Raw genomic sequence first — 14,416 nt, forward strand, 5'->3', positions numbered from 1 at the left:
TAAAATATATCAACTTTGCACTACCTCCTTGTTATTCCCCTCCTCCAAAATATTCAATCAAGTTAGTCGCACACGACTTTAGCAAATGCATTTTGACTCTCCTCCATTTGTGTCTGCCTTGCTAAATTACGGTTTAAACCGTCCATCAGAACGTTTTCCAATAACTTATCCACCACCAAAGTTAGGCTGACTTGTCCGTAATTATTCTATCTACCCCTTTCTTCCCTTTTTAACCAATGGCCAGATGTTAGCAGTCCTCCAGTCCTCGGAAACCACACCTGCTGTCAGAGAGGATGGGAAAATTACACCCAGAGCTTCCACCATCTCCTCTCATTCTTCAACAGCTGGGGAGAGGTTTCAGCTGGGTCTGGCGATGTATCCACTTTCAAAAAATATTAAGTACCAAAAGACATCCCAATTGCTCTCCCTCCACCCCAGAGCAATGTTTATGCCGCCCAATATTTTGCGTTCCTGTCCCTTGACCCAAATGTCTGCAACAATCCCCTCTTTGTTGAAGGCAGATGGAGAGTAGTCATTAAAAGCCATCTTCACAGATAAGTGACCCTTCATTGTCTTTAATCTACTTTTTATGCCTCTAGTTGTCATCTAATCTTTACAATTCAATGCAACATCGAGAGGCTTTGTGGTTGATTAACATGAGTTTAACTTCTTGCGTAAAGTAACCCCTTCATTCTTGGCTCATGTGTCCTACAAGTCTGGTCAAGTCGCTGCAGTGTGTCCTGTCGTCTTCATGATCCCGTTTGGGAGCAGAAACATGTCTACACACAATAAAATCATCAGCATCCATTTAATGCTGCTGGTTCTCATCTGTGGTAAGTTCATTTGCTTCAATATTACTGCTCCGTAATTATCTCATTCGTTTGTTATCTCTTGCAGAATTATTGTTAGTGTGCTCTTGCACTTATAAAAGCTGTTGGTTCAGAGGTCCACGCGATATCGGAACCTCAGCCAGATTCAACAACACATGTAAATAGACAAGCGAGTGAGAAAACTATGCTCATTTATTAGCTTGGTCATTATTTAATTTGTGTATTCCATGTGTAGGTATTAATTATCGTGCCCTTTTCTTTACCGACTACAACGTGGAAATAATGTGATCCATAGGATCAGTTTTAAACAGTTTTCAGACAGGAGGAACAATAAATGCACCAACCTATTGATATCTAAACACCGTTCACAAAATAGTCCATTGAGTTGGAAGTTTTGCATTCATGAAGGTTAATATAAAGACTTCAAGTGAGATATTGTTACATTATGTAACACATGTATTGATGTAGATATTCATGGTTTTTATTCGTTCCAGGAATGTGAGGGCTGCTGACTTTTTTGATCCTTACAAATCCATACAATCCCTCCTTATCAAGAATGAGAACAGTACAGAAAGAGGCCATTCGGCCCATTGAGTCTACAGTGACCCTCTGAAAGAGTGCCCTATCTAGGCCCACTCCCCCGCCCTATCTTCCTAACCTCACCTAACCGACACATCCCTGGATACTAAGTGACAATCTAGAATGGGAATCCACCGAGCCTGCACATCTTTGGTCTGTGCGAGGAAACCAGGAGGAAATTCATGCAGACATGGGGAGAAAGTGCAAATTCCATATAGACCATCACCCAGGGCCGGAATTGATCCCAGGTCCTTGGCGCTGTGCAGCAGCAATGCTGCTCCATCTTAAACTATGTTTAAGAAGGCGGTGGTGAGGCTGCAGTCCATTTGATGTAGGGAGGGATTTCCACATTTATAATGCAACAAGGGGAGACACCTCCAACACCCCAAAGATCACCACCATAAGGTCCAGCTTCACCTCAACCCTTACAATCCTCGATAGGGCTCCAAACTCCGCCTCCCAAAAGTTCTCCAATTCCTCACACCTCCAGAACATAAGAGCATGATTCGCCAGCCCCCTCCCACACTTCTCACACCCGGCTGCAGCCCCCAGAAAAACACGCTCATCCAAACCCAAGTGGACCCTGTGCACCACCTTAAATAGTATCAAACTCATTCTTGCACAAGATGAGGTTGAGTTCACTCGCCGCATTACCTCACACCAAAATCCCCATACCATCTGCCTCCGCAACTTCCCCTCCCACTTCCGCTTGGTCCTTTTCATTGATAATTGTCCTGCTCTCCCAGCCACCCATATATATCCCCATTGCTGCCATCCCCCACCTCAACCGGGAGCAGCATTTTCTTCAGAAGCGTATACTCCGGTATCTGAGGGAACGAAGGTAGCTCCTTATGCAAAGTCCTGCACCTGCCAGTATCTAAACTCACTCCCCCTTGGTAACTTAAACCTCTCCCGCAGCTCCTCCAGCCCAGCGAACCGCCCCTCCGCAAACATGTCCCTGACCTGCACTAATCCTCCTCCCTCCAACACCTATACATCGCATCCATATTCCCCCGGTGTGAACCAATGGTTCCCGCACAATGGCGTCAACACCAACATGTAACCAAGTTTAAAGTGCCGCCTTAGCTTGGTCCAGATTTTTATAAGTGACTCCACCACCAGACTTCCTGTGTACTTTCTCAGAGCGAGAGACGACAGCGCCCTCACCAGAGCCTGCTTGCCCATACCCTTACAAGACAACCTCCACTAGTCTGACCCATTCTCCCTCTCCACCTCCACCATCGTCTCACCTTCGCCACATTCAGCGCCCAATAATAATGCAACAAGAGCGGGAGCACCAACCCCCTTTCCCGCCTCTGCCTTTACAACAAAGCTCTGTTCACCTTCGGCATCTTACTTTGCCCACAGAAATTCCGGGATTAGTACATCCACCTTCCGAAATAAGGCCTTGGGGAGAAAAATCAGGAGGAACTGAAATACAAACAGGAATCTTGGTAGCATGTTCATCTCCACCACCTGCACCATCCCCGCCAATGTCAGATGCAGCGTATCCCAATTCTTAAGGTCCCCCTTGATCTCCTCCAACAACCTTGTCAGTTTCCACCTTGGCATCGTGGCCCACTCATGCATTACCTGGATCCCCAGATATTGAAACCACTTCCTCACCACCTCAAATAGCAGAGCCCCCAGATTGCCCCCCCCCCCACAGCATTCACCAGAAACACCTCAATTTTCCCGACATTCAATTTACAACCCCAAAAAGAAAACCTCCCCAGAAGGCCCATGATTCTGCCTATATTTTCCATCAGGTGCAACAAACAACAGGTTATCGGCGTACAACGACACCTGATACTCCCTGCTCCCCCCCCGCCCCCCTCACAATTCCCCGACACTCAACTGAGGCCCTAAGTGCCATCACCAACGGCTCAATGCAAGCAACAGCAGCAACAATGGCACCCCTGTCTCATCCCACTATAGAACCCAAAATACCCCGAGTTCATCTCATTTGTTCCGCACACTTGCCATGGGGGGCAGACACAACAACCGGACCCACGCCACAAACCTCGGCCCAAACCCAAACCTCTCCAGAATCTTAGACACCTCCACACTACCTGGTCAAAGGTCTTCCTTCCCCGCATCCATGGACACTATCACCTACATTGTCGCCTGGAACTATTTTCCTGGTCCTCCACCTTTGCTTGCAGCGTCTTACACATGTCCGCGAGGATTGTCAACTCCACCTCCAACGACAAAACCTGATCACTCTGGTCCAACATCACCTTCTCCACATCCTGGATCATCACCCCCTGCACCTCGAAGCTCTTCTCCACCCGTTCCAAAGCCCTGCAAAGAGGTGTTGCTGCCCCCTCAATCGCCTTTGAACAGTTCCTCTGCATTTCCTTACGCCGCGGCTGAAACTCGGCCTTAACAAAGCTCATCAACTGCTTCATTTGGTAACCCGTAGACACCCATCTAGGGGAAAACTTATCCCCCTCCACTCTCTTTCCAAAGTTTCCGCCAAAATTCTCCAAAGTTTGTGTAAAAGGTGCCAAAACCAATACCTTCAGGCAGGACCACCTGTGTGTGTCCACTGACTCCATGGCCACCACCGGAAGTCCAGGCTCCATTTTCACAACTCTTAATTCATTGGATTCTGAATAAATGTGAAGGAGAAACACGATGGAGGTTAGTTTTTATGGTTTCGTACTGGATTTGTGAACCTGGGGCGTCATTCTCCGACCCCCCGCCGGGTCGGAGAATGGCCGTTGGCCGCCGTGAATCCCGCCCCCGCCGAAGTCTCCGCTCCCGGAGATTGGGCAGGGGCGGGAATCGGGCCGCGCCGGTTGGCGGGACCCCCCGCTGGATTCTCCGGCCCGGATGGGCCGAAGTCCCGCCCAGGAATTGCCTGTCCCGCCGACGTAAATCAAACCTGGTATTTACCGGCGGGACCAGGCGGCGTGGGCGGGCTCCGGGGTCCTGGGGGGGGGGGTACGCGGGGCGATCTGGCCCACCGATCCGCGGGCGGGCCTGTGCCGTGGGGGCACTCTTTCCCTTCCGCCTCCGCTACGGCCTCCACCATGGCGGAGGCGGAAGAGACTCTCCCGACTGCGCATGCGTGGGAAACAAACAGCGGCCGCTGACGCTCCCGCGCATGCGCTGGGAAACTGACAGCGGCCGCTGATGCTCCCGCGCATGCGCCGCATTTCCGCGCCAGCTGGCGGGGCAACAAACGCCATTTCCGCCAGCTGGCGGGGCGGAAATCTCTCCGGCGTCGGCCTAGCCCCTCAATGTTGGGGCTAGGCCGCCAAAGATGCGGAGACTTCCGCACCTTTTTGCCGGCGCGATGCCCGTCTGATTGGCGCCGGCTTTGGCGCGAGTCGGCGGGCATCCCGCCGTTGGGGGAGAATTTCGCCCCTGTTCTTTAAAAGCAGCTTCATGTTTTTGTCCCCTGTTCCCTACAGTGGAATTACTCAAGCTGCGCCCATGCACAGCCACTATTGCGAAAAGCATTATTCCATACAAAATGAGCCTGGTAATATTGGAAATATGAACCAAAACCATTTGAATCAATTCATCAGTGTGATAAATATCAAATGGGATTTTTGGCCTATCTACAAAGTCTTGGATATTAGAATACAGAGTAAAGTTTAACGATTTTAAACGAGTTGTTTAAAATTACTGCAACAGGACTTAAAGAAATGGCAAAATGGGCAGACAAGTAACAGTTGAAATTTAATACAGAGAAGTGTCAGGTGATTCTTTTTTGGTGGAGGGCACAGGGAGAAGTAATGCAGGTTTGATGGCCGAACTAAAAGAAAAATACTGCAAATCTGAAATAAAAACAGGAATCAATGCTTGTGACCCAGCTAATCGCAATATACATCAATGAGTTGCATGAGGCAACCAGGTTTGCTGATGATACAAACCTTGGTGAGGATGTGAGTAGTAAGGAGAATATTAGAAAGCTTCAAGGTGATTTAGACAAGTTGAGTGAGTGTGTAAATACAGGGCAGATGCAATATAGCATGGATTCATGCGAAGTTATCCACTTCGGGCAGAGAAACAGAATGGCAGAATATTATTTTAAGTAGTGATAGATTGGGAAATTTTAATGTACAATGAGATTTATGTGTCCTTGTACACCAGTCACTGAAAGCAAGCGTGCAGGTGGCAGTAAGCAGTTCAGAAGGCAAATGGCATGTTGGTCTCCATTGCAAGATAACTTGAGTATACAAATAAAGATGTCATACTCCAGCTGTACAGGGCCTTTGTTGAGACCACATCTGAAGTGTTGTATGCAGCTTTTGCCTCCTTATCGAAGAAAAAATGCACTTGCCATGGAGGAGGTGCAATCAATATTCACCAGGCCAATTTCTGCGATGGCAGGATTATTGGATGAGGAGTGAATGGGTCAACTAGGCCTCTATTCACTGGAATTGAGAAGAATGAGAGGGCATCTAGTTGAAGCATACAAAATTCTGACAGTGTTGGACAGACTGGATGCGGGGGTCACAGTCTCAGCATATAGGGCTGAGATGAGGAGAAACGTGTTTACTCAGATGGTGGAGAACCTGTCGAATTCATGACCACAGAAGCCTGTTGAGGCCAGTTCACAGAATATATTTAAAAAGGAAATAAATAGATTTCTAGGCACTAAAGGTGTTGCGGCTATGGGAAAAGCACAGGGATATGGCATTGAGATAGAGGATCAGCGATGATTATATTGAATGGTGCAGCAGGTTCTCAGGGCGGACTGGCCTCCAACAATGTTCCAATCCTACTTTTAGATTCCAGATTTATTAACTAAAATCCATCTACCACTGTACTGAACCCAATTTCGTAAACCGTGGGCCCGAGTCTCTGGGTTATCAGTCCAGCGATATTATCAGTTGGCCAGGGTCTTCCCCAGGTAAGTGTGTGGGGACTGAGCCAGCAGTATAACCACTGTAATGCCGGTCATGTCAGCTTTTGTGGGTTGATGCTCAAATCGCCCTTTAAAGCTTCTATCATTTCGATTATTTGTTTTTGTTCTCTCAGCCAGTGAATCACGAGTTACGGTCCTGCAGTCCCCTCAGTCGGTAGACGCAACCGAAGGAGACTCGGTGACTATGAACTGTACCTATGGAAGTGGGTTGCTGCCGGTTCCTGTCGGACAAGTCTCCTGGTCACGCGGTGCTTTGAAGGAAAACGCGACGGAGTTGGAGGAGGACCTGCAGCTCATGGGCCGAATGGAGAGGTCGAAATCCCATCACTTCGCTGAAAGGAGAATTTTCATCAAAATCTCCGACCTCAGGCAGGATGATTCTGCCACTTATTTCTGCACAGTCAAAGCAATGACTGGGGAACTCAGCGTGGGCAATGGTACCAAACTCAAAGTACAACGTAAGCAGCAAAGGGACTGAAGCGATTCCAAAACAAACACTTATTCCTGAATTGGTTAGGTGTCTGAATGGGAAGGGGAACACACAATAAGGGAAATACTGAGCCATGTAGAGGATGTTGGATGTTCATGAATTCAGACCCATGAAAGTAGCTGGAGAAGCACGTAAGATGGTCAGGAAGGCAGAGGGACACTGGTCTTTATTAGCTGAGGGGTAGAATATAACAGATGGGTTGTTATGCTAAAAGTGCAGAAAGCACTAGTTAGGTCACAGTTGGAGCATTACATGCAGTTTAGGTCACCACATTGGAGGAAAGATGAGATTGCTCTGGAGATGGTATAAGAGCAGATTTATGCAGACATTGCCTGGACTGATTGACCATTGGGCCGGTACGGTGGCACACTGGGTAGCACTGCTGACTCACAGCGACAGGGACCCAGTTTCAATTCCAGTCTTAGGTGTGGGATTTATACATTCTATCTGTATCTGCGTAGGTTTCCTCCGAGTGTTCCGCCTTTCCTCCCGCAGTCCAAAGATGTGCAGGCTGGGTGGATTGTCTATGCTTTAATTGTGCAGGTTAGGTTGGATTGTGATGGGGGAGTGGACTTGGGTAGAGTGCTCGTTCGGAGGGTCTGTAGAGGCGCGATGGGCCAAATGGCCTCCTTATGCCCTCTGTGGACTATATTTAGAATGTTAACAATAAAGGAAGAGTTAACAATAAAGGCCTAGACTGTTTGTTCTCTTTAAGCCAGAAGACATTGAGGGGGGAACTCTTGAAGTTTGTGATTTAGGGGGGATTCAGATAGAGTGATTGGGAAGGCCTATCCCCTGAGTTGAATGGTGTAAAATGTGGGGCATTAATTTTGTTTAAGAGACAGGAGATTTAGGGGCGATTAGGGGGGATGTTTTTCACCCCAAGGATGAGGGGGAATCTGCAACTTTTTTGCCTGAATGGTCGGTAGAGCTCAAACATGGAGAGTAGTGATGGTTTGGAACCTGCTGCCCATGGGGTTGATGGAAGCAGGGACGATGAATGATATCAAATGGAAATTGGGTATGGACTTGAAAGAAATGAATTTGCAGGGCCACAGTGATAGAACAGGGCTGTCTGCATTGCTCTATCGGGAAGCAGCATGGACCCAATGGACCGAATGACCACCTCCCGTGCCAAAATATACATTTAGAAAGTACATTGACATGTGCTTGTAGTGTCTTATCAGACCAAGCATCACAAGCCGGAAAGTGGGATTATCCTGGATAACTACTTGCTGGCTGGCACACACACAATGGGCTGAATAGCCTCCCACTGAACTGTAAATATCTATTACTCTATGATGTTTTGTAAAAAATTGTTTAACTTGAACTGAACAAGCTAGGTAAGAATTCATTCACTCAAAACTGCTATTTTTTCAGATTTAAATTTAACTTTGCAATTGAACCTCATTTTCTTACTTCTTAATGGCAAACAGAAAAGATGAAAGATTAAAAAATAACGCAGAGTTCATTGCAAAGCATGACAAGCAATTAAAATGCCTTTGACACAGTAAGATTGATGATAAGAGCCTGGGATAGTTAGTAAAATCTTCCCTTCCACCTCCAGGGACATGGAGTTGATTTCAGCAGGTTGCTTGGTAACGGGGTTAGGGGGGAGTGTGGCTTTGAAATGTGGCTTGATTCCCAACTCAGTTAAATCTTGCTTCGTGCAATGGTGGCGGCGGTATGTTCACTTAGAGAGGCCAACTTGTTGCAGTCTGGAGTTATGAATATACATCCCACAGCTGACCAGGGATCTTTCTCTCTCTTCACGTCTGCCGTTAACACGGCGTTGGAGGAGTTTGCAGGTTGATGTTGGACGACTCTTTGAACATGCTTTCCTGGGCCATCAAGTCTTGGAACCCAGAGTTTCTGGGCTCCCCATTGCCTCACAAGAACACTCAGCGGAAGAGTAGAATTAATCCACCCCACCGAGTCAGCTCAGATGGAATTCCATTGGTTATTTAATTATTCTTTGACGGGGTGTGGCCATTACTGGCCCTGTTTATGTTGCCCATCCCTAATTGCCCTTGAACTGAGTGGCTAGGCAATTTCAGGACCATCCGCATTCCTGGTTTTGCATGTCGGTCAGGCCAGCTTAATGTAGCAGATTTCTTTCCTAAAAATCATTAGGGCACCAGCTAGGTTTACAACAATCATGGTCACCATTACTGAGAATAGCTTTTCCATTTGTTAATCGAATTCAAATTTGTCCAGTGATATTATCACAATGCCACAGTCTCCCGAACATTTGGATGCTGAATGGCTTGAGTCACAAGAATCAATAAAACTAGGACGGGATGCTGAGCATGTTGGGAGGGAAGGACATCCTTATTTAAGGAGTTCAGGGCGTGCGCTGTCTAATTTTGCTGTGGTCGCTACCTTCAGGCTACCTATTAACCCGAGGCAGAAGGGCCACAGAACCTCAATTTTATCCTCCTTTTGATTTGGAATTGAAGGTGTTAGATTCCATGAATGGGACAACATGGCATCACATTCCAACGATCCCAAATCTTAATGAGCAGAAAATAAATGGCCGAATGTGTGGTTTACTATTATTAATAGTGTGCGCACGATTTAAAAGAACAGGTGATTAAATGCCACATGTTCCTCGAAGCAAGCATTTGATTGTGAGAGCGTATCTAAACAGAAATGTGTTGAAGGTTTCCATGCAGAATCGTGCGCATGTTCTGCTCGCCTTCATCAACAGCGACCCCTACTTCACTGCACTTTTCCTTTTAGGTCGAATTTGTGGGAATGAATTTCTTTCGCCTCCAGTCGCCGGTGTCCTTGTTGGGAAATGCATTCTCACCATCCTCCTCATTCTGTTTGGCGTTGTGGCATGTCTGGTAAAGGTCCGAGGCTCGCTTATTCACTCCTTATATCTTAAGAAAAGCTAAATGTGAATTTTGTTTTTGGGGTATCAAATTCTACAATTGGATAAAAATAGTGTCCGTTCAGTGTTGACCGTGGGACAAAAGAACACGAGGAGGTTTTCAGCCCTTGGACCTGTTATTTTTTGCTGATTTTGTTGCTAATCTGCAAGTTAACTCCAGAAACCCACCTTTGGTCCACTTCCCACTTGGCTGGAAGAGTGCAGCTCCAACAACACTCAAGAAGCTTAACACTATCCAGGACAAAGCAGCCTGCTTGATTGGCGCCCCTGCCACAAAAATTCACTCCCTCCACCACCGACGTACAGTAGCAGCAGTGTGTACCATCTACAAGATGCACTGTAGGAACTCACTGCAGATGCACTGCAGACACCTTAGACAGCACTTTCCAAACCCATGACCACTACCATCTAGAAGGACAAGGGCAGCAGACACATGGGAGCACTACCACCTGGAAGTTCCTCTCCAAGTCACTCGACATCCTGGCTTGGAAATAAATGGGCGTTCTTTCATTTTTGCTTGGTCAAAATCCTGGAACACCCTCCCTAATAGCACAGTATATGTACCTACACCTCATGGACGGCAGCGGTTCAAGAAGAATGCTCACCACCATCTTCTCAAGGGCAATTAGGGAGAGGCAATAAATTCTGGCCTAGCAAGCGAAGCCCACATCCCGAAAAAAAATGAATTAAAAAAAAATATAGAAAAAACCCCAACTGATTCAATCTCTCCTCACGTTTCTGTCCCACCATTCCAGAATCAGTCCGGTAAACCTTCGCTGCACTCCCTCCATAGCAAGAACATCCTTCCTTAGATAAAGAGACCAAAACTGCATGAAATATTTCAGGTGTGGTCTCACCAAGGCCCTGTATAATTGCAGCAAGACACCACTGCTCCTGTACTCGAATCCTCTCGCCATGAAGCACATTTGCCTTCTTCATCACCTGCTGCACCTGCATGCTTACTTTCAGTGACTTGTACAAGGACACCCAGGTCTCATTGCACATTTCCCTCTCTCGATCGATAGCCATTCAAATAATAATCTGTCTTCCTGTTTTTTCTACCAAAGTGGACAACCTCATATTTATCCATATTACACTCCATTTGCCACTCATTCAGCTTGTCCAAATCACAGTGAAAAATCTCTGCATCCTCCTCAGAACTCACCCACTATCACCTCCCCCCAACCCCTCGCCACATCACCCACCCACCCAGTTTTGTATTATCTGCAAATCTGGAGATATTACACATAGTTTCCTCAGCTAAATCATTATTATATATTGTGAATAGCTTGGGTCCCAGCACCAGTCCCTGTGGTACCCCATGAGCCAATGCCTGTCATTTGGAAAAATACCTGTTTATTCCTATTCTTTGTTTCCTGTCTGCCAACAAGCTTTCTATCCATCTCAGTACACTAGCCCTAATCCAACAATCTAAACTGTTGACGAACTCAGACAATAGTTGAGACCTTAACACAGATCACTCCCATCCCATTAAAATGGCTTCTGTGAAGAGACACAGAATTGTCATTTTGAGTTTTACATGACTCTTCATCAGAACCGGGTAGACGCAGAAATGTGATGGGCTGTATGATGTTGGAAAAGAGGGAGGAGTAGATGGAGCAGAGTAGAAGGTCATGGAAAGGTTGGAGGTCAGGAGAGATTAAATCAGAAAGATGGAATGGAGCAAAAGACAAAGGGAGTGCTAATGATAGCATTAAAGAAGTCTTACAACACCAGGTTAAAGTCCAACAGATTTGTTTTGAATCATTAGCTTTCGGAGCGCAGCTCTTTCCTCAGGTGAAACTCCATGTAGGAGACTGGGGCCGGGATTCTCCAATCCCGCAGCCAAGTTCCGACGCCGACGTGAAAAGCGGATCCAACCACTCCGACGTCAACGGTCCCCGATAATCAGGAATGCTCCCCTTCCGATAGGGCTAGGTCGGTGCAAGAGTGGTCCCCGCAGCTCCAGCCGGTGCGGAAAGTCCGGCAGGAGTTTGTGCATGCGCGCTACAGCTGGCGTGATTCCACGCATGCGCGAAACGACCGGCGTGATCCGCGCCATGCACATGGGTTCCCATCTTCGCGCCGGCCTCCGGGCAATATGGCGGAGCCCTGCAGGGGCCCAGCATGGAGGAACATTGGCCCCCACGGAACCAGCCCGCCCGCCGATCGGTACGCCCCGATCACGGGCCAGGCCACCGTGGAGGCACCCCCCCCAGGGTCGGATCCCCCAGTGCCCCCTCCAGAATGGCCCCTGCAGACACACCTTCCAGTTCCCGCCGTGTGGGACTTGAGTAACACACGCTAGCGGGACTCGGCCAAACTCGGCCCATCGGGGCCTGGAGAATCGGCGGGGGGGCTGCTTTCAACAGCCCCCGACTGGTGCAGCGGCGATCCCGCGGGCGCCAGAGAATCGGCGCCGGAGAATCGGTAAGCCGGCGGCGGGGCTCGATTCTCGCGTCTCTCCGGGGATTCTCCAATCGGAGAATCCCGCCAGGGTCTTTCCATTTCAGTTGAATTTTCTGGAGTGTGGGCTCCATAGTGGAGGTGGAGGGGATATTGCCTCTTGTCAGAAAACCTAGAACTAGGGCATCACATGTTTAAAATAAGGGACCGTTCATTTGAGACCGAGATGAGGAGAATCCTTTTCTCTCTGAGGGTCTGGATTCTCTGGAACTCTCATCCTCAAAAAGCAGAGTCTTTGAATATTTTTCAGGTAGAGATAGATGGGCTCTTGATTAACGAGAGGGTGAAAGGTTATCAGAGGTTGCAAGGAATGTGAGGTTGAGGTTACTATCAGAGCAGTCATGAATGAGAGAGCAGGCTCGAGGGGACGAGTAGCCAACTCCTAATTCGTATATATTGAGCCCAGCCCGATAGTGGACTGCATTGTTTGCGATTTTTGTCCTGCCATTGAATTTTCATGATGGGCCTTAGGTGATTTTAGTGGAGGTATCCAAAGCATTGCCAGGATGCATATGGTAGCGCCAACATTCTGCACCATATAGCAGGGATGAATGAATAGAACAATGATGGAATTTGAGCTCACAGCTGCACTGCAATAGCGAGTGGCTAGTATTTTGATAAAGCCTTAAGCGTTCTTCTGTCAATATCAACATAAGCACGTACAACGTTGAGACAGATTGAGAAATATCTTTGACTTTCCAGCACTAATTATCATTTTAAATACCAACAGCCTAAGAATCCTGATAAAGGTCCGATTATGAAATCGACGCCTTCCAAAGTTTGCAAGAGAAGTTTGATGATTTACGAAGAACCGTGAAATGAAAATTCACTTGGACTAAACGAGTGATTTTCCCAACCCAACCTGACCCGCAGCATGGAATCCGTGACAAACATTGCTGCCATCGTGAATTCACTTTTTGCCCAAAGATTAATGTTTTTTATTTGTTTACGTGCCTCTTTTTTAAAAAGAAGAATATTTACCATTTTCTGATTCATGCTTTGAGACGTTTGAAGAAATTTAAATTAAATGTAGACTGATTACTCACATCACATTCTGTTAGTAGCTGCACCGTCAAGAGATAATGTTATATTGTGTTTTTTAATCTTTCCGCATTTGTAACATCGTTAATATAGGGCTATGCATTAAGAGGAGAAATCTACTAATGTGCTTAATAAACTAACATAAGAGATAAAATGGGGAGTAGACTATTTTACCACAGAACGTACTTCGCCAGTCATTAAACATTAACCAGTCAACAGTACAATAAAGTCACCAGCCACTGCAAAAGTATTTCTTCAACATCTTCATCAAGTTGTTCAGTCAGACCAATCCACCTCTCTTTCCCCTTCCTGCAGTTCCCAGCAGTAGACTCACAAAAGTAGAAAATCACACTCGAAAGTCACACCAATGCAGAGCATGCCAGAAGCGAGAATGAGCAGAAGGGGTGGTGATAAACAAACACACGCCTCCAGCCATTAAACATGAAATAGTCGCAGTACAATAAAGCCACTAGCAATCTGCAAAGCATTTCTTCAACACCTTCATCAAGATGTTTGCTTGCATCACTCTGCCTCTTAATCCCTCTTCCACAGCTCCAAGCAGTAGACTCTCAACAGTGGAAAGTCACACAGATGCAGAGCATGCCAGAAGAGAGAAAGAGCACCCTTTCACCTTCACCTACCCCTTCACCTTCTCCAGTGGTGGTAGCAGGTCATCGTACATCCTCACTTTCCTTGCTCCGGGTCACAGAAGCAAAAGAGATGGCAGGACACAATCACACAGCCTCCAGGGAGCGGCAGCTGCATTCAGATCAATCCGCCTCTCTGTTCCCCTCCATCTGCTCCCATAAGGAGATTCTCAATAATGTAAAGTCACACTGGAAAGTTTCAACAACGCAGAGCCAGAATAGAGAAAGATCACCCCTTCCTCTTCCCCAGTACAGTCATTCTATATTCTCTTTTTCCTTACTCCAGGTCACAGAAGCAGAAGAGGCAACAGCAAACAAACACACCCCCTCCAGGCATTTCTAGCCAACAACAAGAACGAGCAGCAAACACATTGTGCAGCCACTTGTGAGCTAACAATTGCAATTCTTTATCAGAAATAGCCTTCAGCTGTGCAGCCAGTGACTGCTCACAGTCAGAGGGAATTAAAGTGACCTGCACCAAATTACCATGGACAGAGCTCTGTCCTGGAGGTGTTTGGTGGGACAGGACAGGCAGATAGCAGCTAGGGTTGCCCCTATTATGGGTGCACATAATCCAGGGGA

At 47.2% G+C, this 14,416-nt stretch overlaps 1 protein-coding gene across 1 annotated transcript; it reads left to right on the forward strand.

The window, feature by feature from the left end:
* Nucleotides 1-747: 747 nt before the first annotated feature.
* LOC140389345 (natural cytotoxicity triggering receptor 3-like) lies at nucleotides 748-13,147 on the forward strand. The gene is made up of 4 exons (XM_072473512.1): nucleotides 748-833; nucleotides 6,408-6,752; nucleotides 9,527-9,639; nucleotides 12,877-13,147. The coding sequence occupies exons 1-4, from the start codon at nucleotides 752-754 to the stop codon at nucleotides 12,961-12,963; spliced, it is 627 nt and encodes a 208-aa protein (XP_072329613.1). The 5' UTR covers nucleotides 748-751; the 3' UTR covers nucleotides 12,964-13,147.
* The last annotated feature ends 1,269 nt before the right edge of the window (nucleotides 13,148-14,416 follow it).

The sequence above is a fragment of the Scyliorhinus torazame genome, chromosome 14, assembly GCF_047496885.1.
Source record: "Scyliorhinus torazame isolate Kashiwa2021f chromosome 14, sScyTor2.1, whole genome shotgun sequence".
In the NCBI taxonomy this organism is placed as follows: domain Eukaryota; kingdom Metazoa; phylum Chordata; class Chondrichthyes; order Carcharhiniformes; family Scyliorhinidae; genus Scyliorhinus; species Scyliorhinus torazame.